The sequence below is a fragment of the Python bivittatus genome, unplaced genomic scaffold (assembly GCF_059951505.1).
Source record: "Python bivittatus isolate LINGU-HERP-01145 unplaced genomic scaffold, Pbiv_v1 ctg000840_np1212, whole genome shotgun sequence".
Taxonomy (NCBI): domain Eukaryota; kingdom Metazoa; phylum Chordata; class Lepidosauria; order Squamata; family Pythonidae; genus Python; species Python bivittatus.
In genome coordinates, this window is record NW_028277113.1 from 48,307,137 (window position 1) to 48,324,330 (window position 17,194).

A 17,194-nucleotide genomic window follows, 5' to 3' on the forward strand; every position below is an offset into this window, starting at 1 on the left:
TCTATGTTACGTTTAATATAATGAATACAAGACATGCTGAAATTGATTGTCAGTATATGTTGGTTTTAATTCTTATTTTTACAATGTCTAGGAACTTTCGATTTAAATATATATAAATGATAAATTATTTTCAGTAACCTGAAAATAATGTCATGTTAGTTACCTGATATTGGCATGTAGACTAGATAAACAGAAATGAAACTGTAGTGTTATGCATACTACTAAGGAAGTAAATGCTGTTGAACACAGAGATTATATTTTGAAACAAAAGATTATACAATTAAACATGTTTGAAAATCTTGAAAATGTGCTGCTTAAATTCTTATTACTTAGTTTAGAACATAAGTTTATGTTTATTTTAAATTATTATTTTTACAATGTCTAGGAACATTGGATTTAAATATTTATTGATTTTATTTTTTGTAGAAAAGATACTTAACATCAGGTGAAGTTGACCCATATACTCAGGGACTTTCTCTTCCTATTTGTGACAGAAGGTCCGCTAAGGTAGGTTTATGGAAACTTAACAAATTGTTGTGAGTTGGAAATTATATATTTTTGTGTATTACAACCACAAAATGAAATCCTCTACTTTTGTTGGTGATATGAAATATCAGCCATTCCACACTGTCTCCTGTCATATCCATAGACATCTCTTTTGAATTTGTGGGCTATATGAAGTTGCTTAAAACAGCATTTAACTAAATACAGAAATGAAATATTTTTTCTCAATTTGTGTGGAATTTATTGCATACAAAAATCTTTTTTTTTTCATGATATTTGATAATCTGTTATCAGAGCTGTGCTATAATCTACATATATAATAACAGAATTTTATTGTGTTTCTTGATAACCACATTAGTTCAGAAAACCAGTGAGACTGCCATATATAGTGTTCTTCATTGAGATAAAACTCTCATGATACTACTCCATGTTAATCCAGTAATTTGCAGTATTTGGATTCTAGACCAAAGAATCTATTGGTAAAGAGATGAATCTATTTTTGTTGAATATGCTGAGCAAAGGGAAGCTCGCTACCTCCCCTGGTAGCTATTTCTATTGCCAAACTGCTGTTCCCTTAGGAATCTTTTCTTAACATTCAAACAGAATCTGCCTTCTTGCAGCTTAAGCTCATTTTTCTGTATCCTGTGCTCTGAAGTAATAGAAAACAAGTCTTGGCATTCTTTACTTATTTATCACATTTACAGTCTGCCACAATCCCAAAGTACTCTTAGTAGTTCACAAGATAAAGTACACAATAAACACTACACAATAAACAGATCTACAAGCCAATAAACATAAAATACAAATTCAATAACAAAGCCAGTATATATCATTGGCCAAAGCCAATGATGGTATCATACCCTCTGGAAGAGCTCAATTTTGAGCTATTTCTGGAAGGCAATCCAAGGCAGAACCAATTGGATGTCCATTGGGAGGCCATTCTAAAGGACTGATGCCACTACAAAAAATTGGCATTTCCAAGCCGTGGCCCCCTTCATTCCCCTAAAGTGGCCAGGTTGCCTCACATTGCCTATAGCAAAACTGGACTTTCAGAAGTCCTAATATGTCTCTTCTCAAGTAATCCTTCTTTTTTTAAGATTAAACATACCCAGTTCTCTCAGTATCTTTTCATAAGATTTAGTTTCCAGCTCTCTGATCATTCTTGCTGTTCTTTCCACTTATTCAGTGAATGTTTCATAATATGTTATGCCCTGTTTTGTAATATGTCATGCCATGAAATTGAACACAGCACTTTGAGGTGGAGTCTGACCAATACAGATGATAGTGGAACTATTAGTTCCATCATTTGGAAACTGTACGTATGTGAAATTATACTTTCAGAGGCTGACTTCAGGAACTGGGAGGAATGCCAGAGCACTTGGCCATAGGGTGCAGTGCATGTGCAGTCTGTGCATCTGCATGCAGGGCTTTCTGAGGAGTCATAGCTAACTACAGGAGTGTGCTTAGGTTGGAGGTTAACAGCAAGATGATGAAGAGCTGGATTCACAGTGTGTGTGTATGCAGACAGGGCAAGTAGCAGTTGGCAAGGAAAGAAGAACATGAGTCTTAGATGGAGTTACTGGGAAGGAGAGCATGGGATGTGTATCTGTACCCTGAGTTTGCCAAGAGCTGAAGAAGAGATGTAAAGCAAGATTGAGCAATTTGAGGTTGGAGAGCATAGTGAAGTCTTGGAATGCTAAGAGGTTAGCCAGAGTTGAGCTCAGTAATAAACTGGGGGTAAGAGGGTAATAGGAATGAGAGACTTAGAACATGGAGCAAGTTGCAGAAGTTGCTTCTAGCAACTGACGAGCTGTGGCTGTGTGTGCATAGCTCTAGCTCCTTTTGTGCAGCCAGTGCTGATGAGGCAGCCAGCCTGCCAGGTCTAGGTGGGGTCATCTACTTGCCTGCTTCTGCAGAGTTCAGGGATTTTGAACTGAAGTGGTCTCCTGACACGTCAATTGGGGAGGCTTCTGTATGTGGCAGTGTCATATCTGAAGGAATGGAAGGCTCTCCAGCATCCTCTGTGCCCTAATTTCTGTGTTCCTTGAGCAGTGACATATCCCTTCATTGCTTCACCATAAACTAGAATTTGTCTTTTTAGCAATGTGTCCCGCTAATGCATTTTCAACTAACTAATTTTCAACTTATGGTCCTCTACTTTTCCAAGATTTCTCTTTCTACATCTATGCTTTTGATTTCTTTTTCTTAGTGAACAACATTGCATTTGTCCCTATTAAATTTAATTCTGATATTTTCTGCCCATTTCCTTAACCTATCAAGATAATTTTGAATTTATTTCTGTCTTCTGGGGTATTGGCTATTCCATAGAGTTTTGTGTTACCAGCTTCCTCAAGGGGTTCTTCAAGTTATCTGGTGAAATATATATTCTCTTCTTTAAGAAGACTGAGCCGAAAGAGGAACTGAGTACTGTAGTTCCACCTATTCTTTATCACCTGTTAGCATTTTGCTGTCTTCACTGAGCAGCTGATATGCTGACTTTTCTTGTTGCGTTTGAAAATATTGGAAGAAGCCGTTTGTTGTTTCTGGAATCGTTAGCTAGCTTCAGCTCATTATAAATATTAGCTCTCCTCTACAGTTCTGGGCTATCTGTATGTACTCTTCCTTGGTGAGTTCTCCCTCTTTCCACCTTCTGTACAGAATATGTGTATCACTGGTTGGGGGGGAATTCAGTTTTGCATTAAAGTTTTTGTGTAGCCACATTGATGTCTTCTCATTTCTTCATTTTTTTTCTTGTTGGAATTATTTGCAATTGTGCTTTTCATAGTTCAGTTTTTAGGAATTTGAATTGATCCATATTTTCCTTTGCCCATTAGGCTTAATACCTTTCTTGAAACCCCTGGCATTTATTTGTCTATATTCAGTATTATTTTCCCTTAATATAAGGAATTCAATATTACGTGGTTACTTTCTCCCAGAGTCACTCTGTTCTATTTCTTCTACAAAGTCTCCTCTGTTAGTTAGGATCAAGTCAAAGAAAGTGGCTTCTATTGTGCTTTCCTCTACAGTACTCTCTGAAGGAGAAAGTAGTCAAAAGTCAGAAATTGCCTGGATGTATGAAGCTTGGCAGTTCATTTCCAAACAGAAATTTGAGTAATTAGAATGTCCCTTTACATTTCTCTTTGAAAGATTTGTAGTTTGTAGAGAGCCAGTAGTGTAGTGGTTAAGGTGTTTATATGTTGTATTTTATAATTCTTGAGAGGATTGGCGCCTTTCCCAATGGGCGTGCAAGTTAGAAAATAAAGTTTAAGAGTCAAAATTAATGTGTTGCGATGAGTAGTGTAAAGTAAGATTTAAGTTCAAATTCTTTCTGGGCCATTTTCTTAAAACTAGTCTACATGTTACTCTACCAACTCCTGATTTCAAAATAATTTCCCATGTGATTGAATAAGTAGTTATTGCATTCCTGCTGGCATACAGAAATGATCACATAGTAAAGTTTTAGGGAAAATGTTGTTCAGACTACTTCCTACTGATTTATGTTCTTAATGCTAAAAAGGCAGGAGCTGTTGTACCTTCAAAAATGAAGATCAGATTATGATTTCCCTGTTCTGGTGAAGCTTTGTTTTGTTTTGGAAAAATACATTTTGCATTATACTGGTCTCTGGAATATGAAATTCTAAATAAACCTTGGAAGCCTTTGTATTGTCGAAGGCTTTCACGGCCAGCATACGATGGCTGGTGTGGGTCTTCCGGGCTGTGTGGCCGTGTTCTGGAAGTTTTGTTTCCTAACGTTTTGCCAGCACCTGTGACCGGCATCTTCAGAGTGCAGGAGCACAGACAGGAGCAGTGAGAGAACTGCTCCTGTCTGTGCTCCTGCACTCTGAAGATGCCGGTCACAGGTGCTGGCGAAACGTTAGGAAACAAAACTTCCAGAACACGGCCACACAGCCCGGAAGACCCACACCAGCCACCCTTGGAAGCCTTTATTTTAATTACATTTAAAGTCACAGTGTTTTTGTATGCTAACAGATCATCCATATAAAATGGAAACTAATGAAAACTGAGCTTTTTTGCAATCGTGCTTCTTATATAGAAAAATCATGTCCCTATGGTTTAAAACCTTTTGCTGCTCTTGTGCAATTTCTGATATTTGTTCTAGGACAGGTTAAGACTTGAAAGAAACAAGGAATACAATCAGTATCTCAGGGAAAAGGAAGAATGGAATGAAAGGTTAAGAAGAGTAGGGAAGAAACAAACAGAGGTAAACCACAGATTTTTTCTATCGTGCTAGAAACAATGAAATGATATCTATGATTAAGCTATAAGAAAGGTTAATTGGAGACTGATCATAATCTTTTTTCTGTTCCTATATATAGTATAAATCCATTATTTTGTAAATACAGACTTCTGTGTACTTATGAGGAATTGGTGGACTAACATAGTTTGAGGCAATGTAATATTGGCTGTTTTGTTTCTAGATTTTTATCAGGAAGAAGTGTGTGTATGACATCATCTAAACTTGCTCTTTTTACCTCTTTTACCTTGCTTGCTGTCTGTAAATATGTGAATGAAAAGGAAAAGTAATGATGATGCTTCCCATCATATCATCTTTTCTCTCTGTATTTATTTAAAAAATGTCTAGGCTATCTATCACCTTGTACAATTGGTATACTGATAAAATGACACATCAACTGTCTCAAAGCTATAAAATATCTGCTATAAAAGTGGGTGAAAAAACCCTGAAATATAGAGCCATTTCAACTAGGTACCAACCCACCCCAACAGATTAAACTTGTAAAAGGTTAAACAGCTAGCAAAATGAAAAAAATTTAAGTTGGTGCCCAAACAAATACAGGGTGCTAATCTGATCTCTCTTGACAGGGCATTTTAAAGTCATGGCATTACCAAATATAAGACTTCTTCCATTGTGTATCTTGTATTGCATGTCTTATATTGAGAGCAGTTCATTGTGGTTATTTAAAGCTGCCATTATTATTTCCTCTTCCTTTTTGAATTGATTGCGAAAATGGCTAACTAAAATTGAAATGTGGTTTAAAATTGAAATAAATAAACTAAAATCATTTTGTTGTATTTAGTCTTTAAATATTTGTCTTGTATTAACAGCATGACACAGATATACATAAGCAAAATTTTGCTGTTAGCAGAGTCCAATCAGAATTATATGCTCCAAATGCGTCTTCTCAAAAAGATGAAGAATCCTGCAAGAAAGATGCTTATACATCTACAGATACCTATCAAGGATTATCAAATATAAAATTATTGCTAGACCAACAACATAAACCAGATACTGAAACTGGATTTGGGAACTCATTACTGAATAAAACACTTGATGAAAAATTGAACATTTCCAGTCGAAAGCAAGGAAAGCTGGATAGCAAACCTGAAAACTGTTCCCAAAGGCATCACAAGTGTGAGGATCATGATCCTGAAATAAATGATGAAATGGATCCCAGGTTTCGATATGAAAGCGATTATGACAAAAAACCATTGCGGGTCTTTCATGCCCAAAGGTAAGTTTACCTTCCTTATTAGTGTACTTTATGGTGAATGGTGGTAGCATTTTTCTCCCTGAGTTAAACTGTCCCAAGCTAGCCCTCTCTATCCTGGATAACTGTCTTAAGGCCAGTAGTTGTACAATACCTATCAGCTCTCAGTTATCTCATTCTTTATTCAGAACATTATTACACCATACTAATTCCATATTTATACATTGAGTACTGTTTTCCAGAAGCTTTGAAGGAAATATATACATATATTTGAGTGAATGTAAAATGAATAAATATTAATCTTAGAATATGTTCCCTTGAGATTATTCCACTCTGATACCTAGACTTTTTGTTCCAAGATCTGAGGATCATGAAATCAGAATAATGTTAAATATCAGTATTTTGTATAAAAAAAAAGAGCATTAGAATGCCCTAGAAGTGAAGACCCCAAATAAACCCCCATCATAATATGCTTAGCAAACAGGTGCCAGATATTTCTCTTCCGAGTAACTCCAGCACTTTGGCTTTTCCCTAACTTCTCAGCCTTAAGTACTGTATTCAGTAAAGATTGTCTTCTTCCCTTGAAATAAACTCTTTTTGTGGAAATTAAAAATGTGTAGAAATTATGCTTAAATCCCCTGAAATAATGGTTCAGTTTTGCAGTTACAAAGTACTAATCTTAAAACATGGATATGCTTTCATCAATTATTTAGCTATTCCCATATGGATTGGTATCAGTGACAAATTAAAAAAGAGAATAATACACGATTGACTAATGGCTTCTTTTTTAATACAGGTAGTCCTGGGATTACGACGGTAATTGGGACCAGAATTTCCATTGCTAAGCAATGTGGTTGTAAAGTGTGACATCACATGACCACATCGCTTAGCATTGGCAATCCCAGCAGTCCCCATTGCCATTATTAACCAAATCCCACTGGTCATTAGGCGAGGACCCACCCCAATCCAAGCCATTCCTGGCTTGGTCCCTCCCAAACCCCTGAGCCTTGGTAAGGTGAGGGACTGCCTCCTCTTGAATTCCCCCACCTGCCTATCTCCTCCCGTCTCTTGGTTGCCCTGCACAGTGGCACTCCTTGGTGGTGGAAGTGGCACTGGGGCTGAAGTAGAAGCCTGGGGCCTTCAGAAGCTGGCCGCCACTGCCACTCTTGGGCCTCTACTTCAAGCCCCATGCTGCAGCCAGCCACCCCAGTGCCACAGCGCAAAGCCCCAGCCACCCTGCGCTCTGCAGGCCCTGTCACCCCCAGCTGACCTTCACCATCATCATCCCGCTGCTGATGAGGCGTGCCCAGCCTGGCCCTATGTGAGGCAGCTTCTGAGGCCTTCCAAAAACATCGTGCGTAACTAATGGCTGTAACTTCGGGGACCAGGTGTAAGTACCATTCGTTCAGTGCCACCATAACTGCAAATGGTCGCTGAATGAATGGTTGTTAAGCAAGGACTACCTGTCTTATAATTTCTTTCCTGCTCAAGAATGATTGATGAGTGTAGCCCTGGGACTAGCACAAACAATTTTTATCAGCATCTGTTTTGACACTTCTGCAACTCTGTAAGTTATTCCTTTAAATTATATTTTTGATACTTTAGGATTTATCATTAAATCCTAATCCAAGATTGCTTAAACTTTCCATATTTTTTTAAAAAAATGATTTAGTATGGCTTATTCTTTATCCCTTCTTTCATTTCAGAAGTCAAGGAAATTCTCCTATTGAGCAAGTACAGACTGCTGTTGATAGAGTTCCATATGCCACAGGACTCATACTTGGTATGTTTGAAAAATGTTATGTTCTGATAGTACATGCAGTGGTTATTTTCAATTGCTTCATTTTCCTTAGCTCTTCATTAAACCAAGGAACTAATTAGGATTGATGACTGGGAAGAGGTCCAGTTGGAGCAATCTTATCAGGAATTCTTGCCAGCACCTGAGATCCAGGAGGTTATGGAGGCCACTGTCAGGGAGACAGACAGTTGGTATCCCATCAGCAGCTTCAGCTTGTCCGAACAGCCCAATTTCATGCACATACACCTGCAGTCCAGTTACTGCAAACCTTCTTTCCTTACCTTGGTATCACAATCGCTGTAGGATCTGAAACTCAGCTTACCAGATTTTTGATAGGCCCACTCCATATCACTGTTCATCCATATCTCAGTAATACACACCAGGTCCACAAGCTTTATCAACACTTTATGAGCAGACAGAGTATTATCGCACATAGACCTGGCATTTACCAACAGGAGCCAGAAACCAATTCAGTTACTTGGGCCCAGGGCAGGGGCAACTGATTTAGGAGGAGGGACCTGTACTTACATGCAAGTGAGATGAGCAGCTATATAAATTCAATTAATTAATTAATTGAGAGTCTCCCTTCTTATACAACTTCCTACCCAGAGCCTCCTGTCATATCTTCCTCCAGCCATCAAAGGCCCTACTACAGGTAGTCCTCGCTTACCCACAGAACTGGTACTGGGAATTCTGTTGCTAAGTGACGCGTTAGTAAGGTGCAACATCATGTGACTGTACCAATTTACAGTGGCAGTTCTGGCAGTCCCAGTTACTGTCATTAGGCGAATCCCAAACAATCGCAGTGTCCTGTGGTCATGTGATCATCATTTGCGACCTCCTGCTGGCTTTCCCATTGACTTTGCTTGTTGAAAGCTGGCAGTGAAGATCACAAATGGTGATCATGTGACTGCAGGACACTGCAACTTTGTAATTGCGCACTGGTGCCAAGTGCCTGAATCATGATCACTTGACTGTGGGGACGCTGTGATGGCTGCAACTATGAGGACCCATTGTAAGTCCTGAATGGTTGCTGAAAGAGTGGATGTTAAGTGAGGACTACGTATATTTCAAATACATGAACCCCAGCTGCTGCTTTCTGCATCTCATCTCTGATGTTAATGGCAGCAGCAACTCTTCTTCCTCAAGCAGTTGTCCATGGTGGGGGCACCATCCACATAGATACCTCCCACTGCCAGATATATTACTGTTCTCCAGTGATGCGGCCTCCTATGTAGCAGCTTTCTGGCAGATAGGTGCTAATTTCTGTGTAATGTTTTCTGGTTTCACCAGTCCAAAATTTCTTGCATTTTATTGCCCAGCTCATGATCTCATTCTCAGATCATCTGTCACATTTGTCTTCATTCAAACAGCAATTCTCTCATTTTCATTTCCTTAAACTTCCAACATTCTCTAACATTCTCTCTTCTGCCACTCTCAGGTGAACCACTATTCTGAGGGAGCAACTTATAAATATTAGATATTTTAAAAACATTAGAATATATAAATTCTTTTCTTCTGCTTTCTCATCCTCCAAAAATAATAGGTGCTTTGGATAAAGCTGATTAAACATTGCATTATCCTCTAGTACTTTTATTGGTTGGTGCATTTGAAATTTGAAAACAAAAAATTAACTCAAGGGCTGAGATATAGTGGATTGGATCTCCTGAATTTGTTCTTGTTTGACTTTAGAGACCATCTGCAGGTATGACTCCTAGTAAGTACGATATAATTGTTGTGCTGTTGCTTCCCTGAGAATTGTTATTATTGATCTTTCAGTAATATGAAAAATGGTTCACTTGGAAACGGCACTGAGTGCAATTTACAGTCGTGTGAAAAAGTACACCCTCGTTGAGTTCTATGGTTTTATGTATCAGGACATAATAAAAATCATCTGGTCCTTAGCAGTTCTCAAAAGTAGGTAAATACAACCTCAGATGAACAACAATACATGACATATTACACCATGTCATCATTTATTTTACAAAAAGAGAGCCAAAATGGAGAAGCCATGTGTGAAAAACTAAGTACACCCTTACTGTTTCTATAGGTATGAAGAGGCTAAGTAGCAGCCAGGTGCTGCTAATCAAATGCCCTTGATCAATTGTTCATCAGCAAGTGTGACTTCATCTATAAAAGCTGAGGTTTTAGGAGTTTGCTGGTCTGAGCATTGAGGTATGTGTTAACACAATGCCAAAGAGTAAAGACATCAGCAGTGATCTTAGAGAAGCAATTGTTGCTGCCCATCAATCTGGGAAGGGTTATAAGGCCATTTCCAAACAATTTAAAGTCCATAATTCTACAGTGAGGAAGATTATTCACAAGTGGAAAATATTCAAGATAGTTGCCAATCTTCCCAGGAGCAGACATCCCAGCAATTTCACCCCAAGGTCAGACTCTGCAATGCTCAGAGAAATTGCAAAAAATCCAAGAGTTACATCTCAGACTCTACAGGCCTCAGTTAGCATGTTAAATGTTAAAGTTCATGACAGTATAATTAGAAAAAGACTGAACAAATATGGGTTATTTGGAAGGGGTGCCAGGCGAAAGCCTCTTGTCTCTAAATAGAACATGGCAGCACAGCTTAGGTTTGCAAAGTTGTATCTGAACAAATCACAAGACTTTTGGAACACTGTCCTCTGGACAGATGAGACCAAAGTGGAGATGTTTGGCCATAATGCACAGCGCCACGTTTGGCGAAAACCAAACACAGCATATCAGCACAAACATCTCATACCAACCGTCAAGCACGGTGGTGGAGGGGTGATGATTTGGGCTTGTTTCACAGCCACAGGACCTGTGTTCATTGAGTCGACCATGAACTCCTCTGTATACCAAAGTATTCTAGAGTCAAATGTGAGGCCCTCTGTCCAACAGCTAAAACTTGGCCAACATTGGGTCATGCAAAAGGACAATGATCCCAAACACACCAGCAAATCTACAACAGAATGGCTGAATAAGAAAAGAATCAAGGTGTTGCAATGGCCCAGTCAAAGTCCAGACCTCAACCCAACTGAAATGCTGTGGCAGGACCTCAAGAGAGCTGTGCATAAACGCCCGCAAACCTCAATGAACTGAAGCAATGTTGTAAAGAAGAGTGGACCAAAATTCCTCTACAATGATGTGAGAGACTGATAAAGTCATACAGAAAATGATTACTTCAACTTATTGTTGCTAAAGGTGGTTCTACAAGTTATTGAATCATAAGGTGTACTTAGTTTTTCACACATGGCTTCTCCATTTTGGCTGTCTTTTTGTAGAATAAATGATGACATGGTGTAATATGTCATGTGTTGTTGTTTATCTGAGGTTGTATTTACCTATTTTTGAGAATTGCTAAAGACCAGATGATTTTTATTACGTCCTGATACATAAAACCATAGAAATCAAAGAGAGTGTACTTTCTTTTTCACATGACTGTACTTTATTATTTAATTCCAGTGGGATTTGCAGATACCTGTTTTATCTGGTTTGTTATCTAGGGAGTAAGCTGTAGTTCAGGCTCTGGATATAAGGATGTTTTTTACCATGGTTAGAATGTTAATGGAATTATGTAGTAGAAATATATATGGCATATCTTTGGCTGAAGAGAAAGATGTTTGCTTCTGTGTTATTTCCTTTTTAGGAGGTCAAGACAGAGAGCTTATTCAGAGAAGAAAAGAACAATATAGGCAGGAATTAATGGAGCAAATGGCTGAGCAGCAAAGAAATAAGAGACGGTAATAGAAGGCTATTGGTTAAAAATTATTTGATGAATGATTAGTCATAAAACTTTTTTTTATAGGTTGTATAAAAAAGGTTGTATGTAGGTTGTGATTAGTGCGAGTTTGAATAGTGCAATATTCGATTTAGTGCAAATCATAAATTGATACTAGGTCACATTTAATGTGAGCCGAAATGCAGTTAGTGCAAGGGTAGCATGGCACAGTTGAGGCTAGTGCATACACATTTGCCATTGGGGATTTAGATGCTAATTGTTGTGTGTGCAAAATGGAGAAAAGGAAGGTTCCACTTGAGGAAAGCTCAAAAAAGAAGAGGCTAATTTGAAAAACTACAGCAGAATTTAGGAGATAGCAGATACACTTTGGATATATGTTTATCCTCTTTTACTGTTTTATAGTATTTCATTAATAAACATATAAAATTTATGTTAATTGCCTATTTCCATCAAGCTGGAAGCAATTACCCATAGAAATATCACTTCGAATAGTGTGAATTCGAATACAGTAATGCAATCATTTCGTGGGATTCATTAATTGCACTAATTGAGACCTACCTGTATATAAAATAATGTATCTACATGATAATTGTGTAACTTCTTTTTCTGTATGAATTGTATTTTAATCTTCGAACCACATACTGGAGAAGAATATTCTCTTGAGACTTCAGTATGTTAATAAGTGCAAAAATAATGCAACACATTTTGTGGATGATACTATAGTTGGATGGGCTTTTACAAAACTGATTGTAGTAAAATCACTTTGGACATTTTATTTCATCACAGCATGTATTCCTTTATAGGAATCTTAAAATCTGCCACCATTTTGACAAGAATTTTCATAAATATGAAACAGGTTCTAATGCAAAAATACAAGTATTCATGTGCTGGTTTGTGGAAGTCAGATGTATAGCAAAAGCAAATTTGATTCTACAAGCCTGTTCTGTTCTAGATTTAAATGTATGAACTTTGTTTTAAATTAATCAAAATTTATAGCAAAATGCTATATGCTTTTTTAAAAAAAGCTACAGTAGATACAGGTTGAGATGAAGGAAATGTCCAAAATACAGACCTCATGATTGAAAACATCTGTGGTAAATTTTGGACTTTTTTGCTTCTTCCTATCCTTTGAGATCTGTCTGCTGACATGTTTTGGAGAATGCTGATGCTTTCATACTCTTTAATGCCATTTTGGTTAGTTCTGATAAAAGTATCATCCAGCTATGGAGGTCTCCTCTCTGAATTGAGGGATTTAGTTTATTGGATAGATCTATGGCTCTCCAGATCATTAGGTGGATCTGTTGGTTTCCATCGTATCTGAGAACTGATTACAGTGGCTTGAGCTATAGCTTTTCCAGCTCTGGGATTGATGGTTCAGCTTGGATCTGAAAGATCTGGATTACAATATCTGTATATCATGTTGAATTGCCTTAGCTAAATAAAATATCTCAGGCTAATATTGTGTGTTAATCATCAGTGAAGGTGTGTTTCTCTCTCTTTTTCTTTAATAGTGAAAAGGAGCTTGACCTCCCTGTTGCTGCATCGGGAGTTGTAGATCCTGAGAAAAAGGTGAATGAATTATTTAGTTCTTTTTCAAGTCTAACTAACTGATTTAAAGTGTGTGTGAGACATTTTTAAATAGAGCTAATACCTATCTAAGTTGCTCCATCTCATATCAGATGGTTAGTAGGACTGCTGATACTTACTATTTAACCACAATCTTCTATCCCGTTCATGTTATACAGGATTGTTACTTACCCAAATAAGATAATTCTTCTTCTGTGTAGCAGTTCAAATACTAGTCAGTTGGGAATAGAAGTAAGTTACAATATGGGAGCGCATTTCTATAATTCAGCAGTATAAGAAGGCAGTAAGATTTTTTCTTTACCAAAGTAGCAAACAAGGGTTGCATCATAGCCTTGATATAATTTTAAAAATATGCACAAGGCACTCACAAAGCACATGTTTGTGACTCCTTAAAGTAGCTGGATCTTTTCCTGGGATTGCACTGCTGAGCTCCACAACTGTAGAGTGGTCCAGAAAAAAAAATGTATTTGGTTTAAAGAATTGCAGGCAGGTGCTCTGTGCACACTCACAGGCATCTGAGGCACTTTTTGTTTCAGAATCCAAAGGCCTGGCTTATGGAAAATTATTGCTTTTAAAATTGTAAGTCAAGATTGTGGTCTGCACTGTTTAGTTATATCAGGATAGGCAATTTTTTTCAGGTGGAGGTCACATTTTGTTTTTAATTTTTTAAAAATTGGGCTTCTGAGGGCTGAAAGAGCTGTGACAGTGGTAAGGTGATGTTATTGGAAGGCATGAACTTAAGCATTTGGAATTTTGGAGAAGGGTTGAGAGAGATTTAAGGCATGATTTGTGCAGTAAGCCAATAAACCTTATTAAGGCTTTATTGCCTTTAAAAAAAATGCAAAAATGTCATTAAAGCCAATCATTTCATTGCGTAACTTCAAGAAAATTAGTCTGGGGGCTGCATGTACTCAGCTGGCTAAGGGTTGCCTATCTCTGTTATATTCAGACTTGGTGACTGTACCAAATAGTATCTTTTCAGAAAACCTGAAGATAGTGAAAGCTACTTGTAAAGCTAAATCTATTTTTTGTGGAATATGGGCAGCTCTTTGTGCTCTGAGTTACCAGCTAGAAGTGGTTTACTTGTCTTTACACTTCCTCTGGTTGGCTTAGGTTTCCCCAGGGTCCTTAATACAGGACAAATACCTCTTTTTCAGTGTTCTCTGAACTACTCCTGTGGCTAAACAGAAAATCTAATCTCACTCTCTATTGTTTTCTGTTTTGCTGCAACAGTACAATTTTACTGGTAATGCTGTAGATGTTAAAATCTTGATTTGAAAAAAAGATTGATACAAAGAAGTTGCAAAAGTTGCATTGTAGGTGCCCAGTATATTGATGAAAAATTAACCATTAAAGGAAAAGGATTTTAAATATCTTTTTGATATTTGTGTGTGTGGCAAAAATATGTAAACCTCTAGGATTATCAGTTCATTTGAAAAGGAAATTAGAGTCAGGCGTTTCAATCAATGGTATAATGATTAGGTGTGAGTGTGGGAGGTCCTGCCTTATTTAAAGAACTGAATTCTGGGTATTCATTATCTAAGTCTGATCTTCACAACACAGGGATGTGGAAGTGTGTCATGGCTCAAACAAAGAACAATTTTGAGGACCTCCAAAAAACAGTTGCTGATGCTCACCAGGCTGGAAAAGTTTGTAAAACAATTTCCAAAGAGTTTGGACTCCACCAGTCCGCTGTCAGGCAGATTGTGTACAAATGGAGGCAATTCAACACCATTGTTACTTTCCACAGAAGTGGTCGACCAACCAAGATAACACCAAGAGCAAGGTGTGTAATACTCTGGGAGGTCTCAAAGAACCCCAGGATAATGTCTAAGGAACTAAAGGCCCCTCTTGCATTAGTGAATGGCAATGTTCATGAGACCACCATCAGAACAACACTGAACAACAGTGGTGTGCATGGCAGCATTACAAGGAGAAAGCCACTACTTTTCAAAAAGAACATTGCTGCCCGTCTACAGTTTGTAAAGACCACGTGGATAAGCCAGAAGGCTATTGAAAGAATGTTCTGTGGATGGATGAGACCAAAATAGAACTTTTTGGCTTTTGTTTTCACCAAAGTGTTATGTTTGGCGAAAGGCAAACCCTGCATTCCAGCGTAAGAACCTTATCCCATCTGTAAAATGAGGTGGCAGTATCATGGTTTGGGCCTGCTTTGCTGCCTCTGGACCACAATGGCTTGATGTCACTGATGGAACTATGAATTCTGAATTGTACCAGCAAATTCTACAGGAAAATGTCAGGGTATCTGTTCATGAACTGAAGCTCAAAAGAAAGTGGGTCATGCAGCAGGACAATGACCCAAACACACAAGTCATGCCACCAAAGAATGATTGAAGCAGAAGAAAGTTAATGTTTGGAATGGCCAAGTCAAAGTCCTGACTTTAATCCTATAGAAGTGTTGTGGAAGGGCCTGAAGCAGACAGTTCATGAAAGGAAGCCTGTGAGCATCCCTGAGTTGAAGCTGTTCTGTAAGGGGGAATGGGCTAAAATTCCTCCAAGCCAATGTGCAGGACTGATTAGCAGTTACCAGAAATGTTTAGTTGCAGTTATTGCTGCCCAAAGGGGGCATACCAGTTACTGAAAGCAAAGGTTCACATACTTTTGCCACACACAAATATGTAGCTTTGGATGATTTTCCTCAGTAAATAAATGAACAAATATAATGTTTTTGACTCATTTATTTAATTGGGCGGTCTCTATCTAGTTTTAGGACTTGTGCGTAGAACAGATCATGGTTTAGGTCATATTTATGCAGAAATATAAAAAGTTCAAAAAGGTTGACAAACCTGTAAGCACCACTGTATGTAAATTGTGACATTTTGTTTCTGTCCCCTACCCGTGACCTTAATAGAATGACTGATACGAGCTTGTTGCTGGGCAGAAGTTTATATACAAATGTTATGAATACTTACAGGATAGTACTTTGTTACATCATTAACTGTCATTATGTAGTGGAATCTTTTTTTTTTTAAAATAAAGAATAGGCTGCATTGTCTTATCAAGAATAGCTATAATCTTCAGGTATATTAGCTGGGTGATTATTGGCAAATAGGTTATTGAGTTGTGGGTCATGATAATCTTCTGGAGATACCCTTTGTTCTCAGTGATGTGTATTATCGAGAGGCAGATCATACGACTGTCTTGGTACATAGAACAGAATATAGTTACCTTGGAAAATTTATGGTGGGACAATCTGTATCTCAAAATAAGCTATAACAGAAGAACGAATGAATGTAGGTATAGCTAATATCGTAAGGAAAAAATAAAAACTATATTAATAATGAATTAGTTGACTGAAAGCTGATAGTACTTTTCACAATTTAATCACTTGAGCATACTACCTACTTGGGATTTCTTCCTAATGTAACAATATGGTCTGATTAACTAATGAGTACTTATCTTAAGGAGATTGAAATCATTTTTAAATTTACCTCTTAATTGAGATTCAGAGAATTGCTATACTTTAATATACATGGATATAGTCCAGTGAAATAAGTGGGACATAGCATAGGGAAAGTACTAGAGTTAATTTTTTTTCCTATCCATTCAGTCATGTCCAATTCTCAGAGACTGCCTGGACAAATCCCTGCAGTTTTATTGGCAAGGTTTTTCAGAAGTGGTTTGTCATTACCTCCTTCCTAGGGCTGAGAGAATGTGTCAAGGTCACCCAACTGGCTTTGTGCCTAAGGCAGGACTAGAACTCCCGGTCTCCCCATTTCTAGCCTGATATTGTAACCACTACACCAAACTGGCTCTCACTAGAGTTAATATACAGTAGTTATTATATATTTAATGAAAGAGAATGAAAGTGCTGATGTATTTATGTTTGCCCTTTGAGTTATCCCACTCTATCTCCTAAATTCTACTAAGCCCAAAAAACAGCTTGAAATTTTTTTTGAATTTATAGAATACATGTCTAACTCAGAAGTAGATCTGATTGAATTCAGTGGAACGCACTCCAGATAACATGTTACGTAAGACTGAATTCTGAAATGGCAAAGTGGGAAGCAAATGTTCCTTTTCAAGATGTTCTTTGATCCAAAATAACTTTTAAAATATTCCATTAGACAAACTCTCCTATTGTATTGAAACCAACTA

The 17,194-nt window shown here is 37.7% G+C and overlaps 1 protein-coding gene across 8 annotated transcripts in view; it reads left to right on the forward strand.

The window, feature by feature from the left end:
* Positions 1-17,194, forward strand: part of CSPP1 (centrosome and spindle pole associated protein 1) — a 79,223-nt gene that overhangs the window by 17,827 nt on the left and 44,202 nt on the right. For 5 of the 8 annotated variants that reach the window (XR_015794102.1, XR_015794101.1, XM_025167556.2 and 2 more), the window contains 6 exons: positions 427-507; positions 4,625-4,726; positions 5,590-5,996; positions 7,679-7,755; positions 11,396-11,489; positions 13,000-13,057. Coding sequence is in view for 6 of the 8 variants with exons in the window: in XM_025167556.2 (XP_025023324.1) it covers positions 427-507; positions 4,625-4,726; positions 5,590-5,996; positions 7,679-7,755; positions 11,396-11,489; positions 13,000-13,057 (819 nt within the window). In the remaining 2 variants the exon portion in view is untranslated. Of the gene's footprint in view, positions 1-426; positions 508-4,624; positions 4,727-5,589; positions 5,997-7,678; positions 7,756-11,395; positions 11,490-12,999; positions 13,058-17,194 lie in introns of those variants that run through there. The other 3 variants (XM_088131007.1, XM_088131008.1, XM_088131010.1) reach the window with 2 other exon arrangements.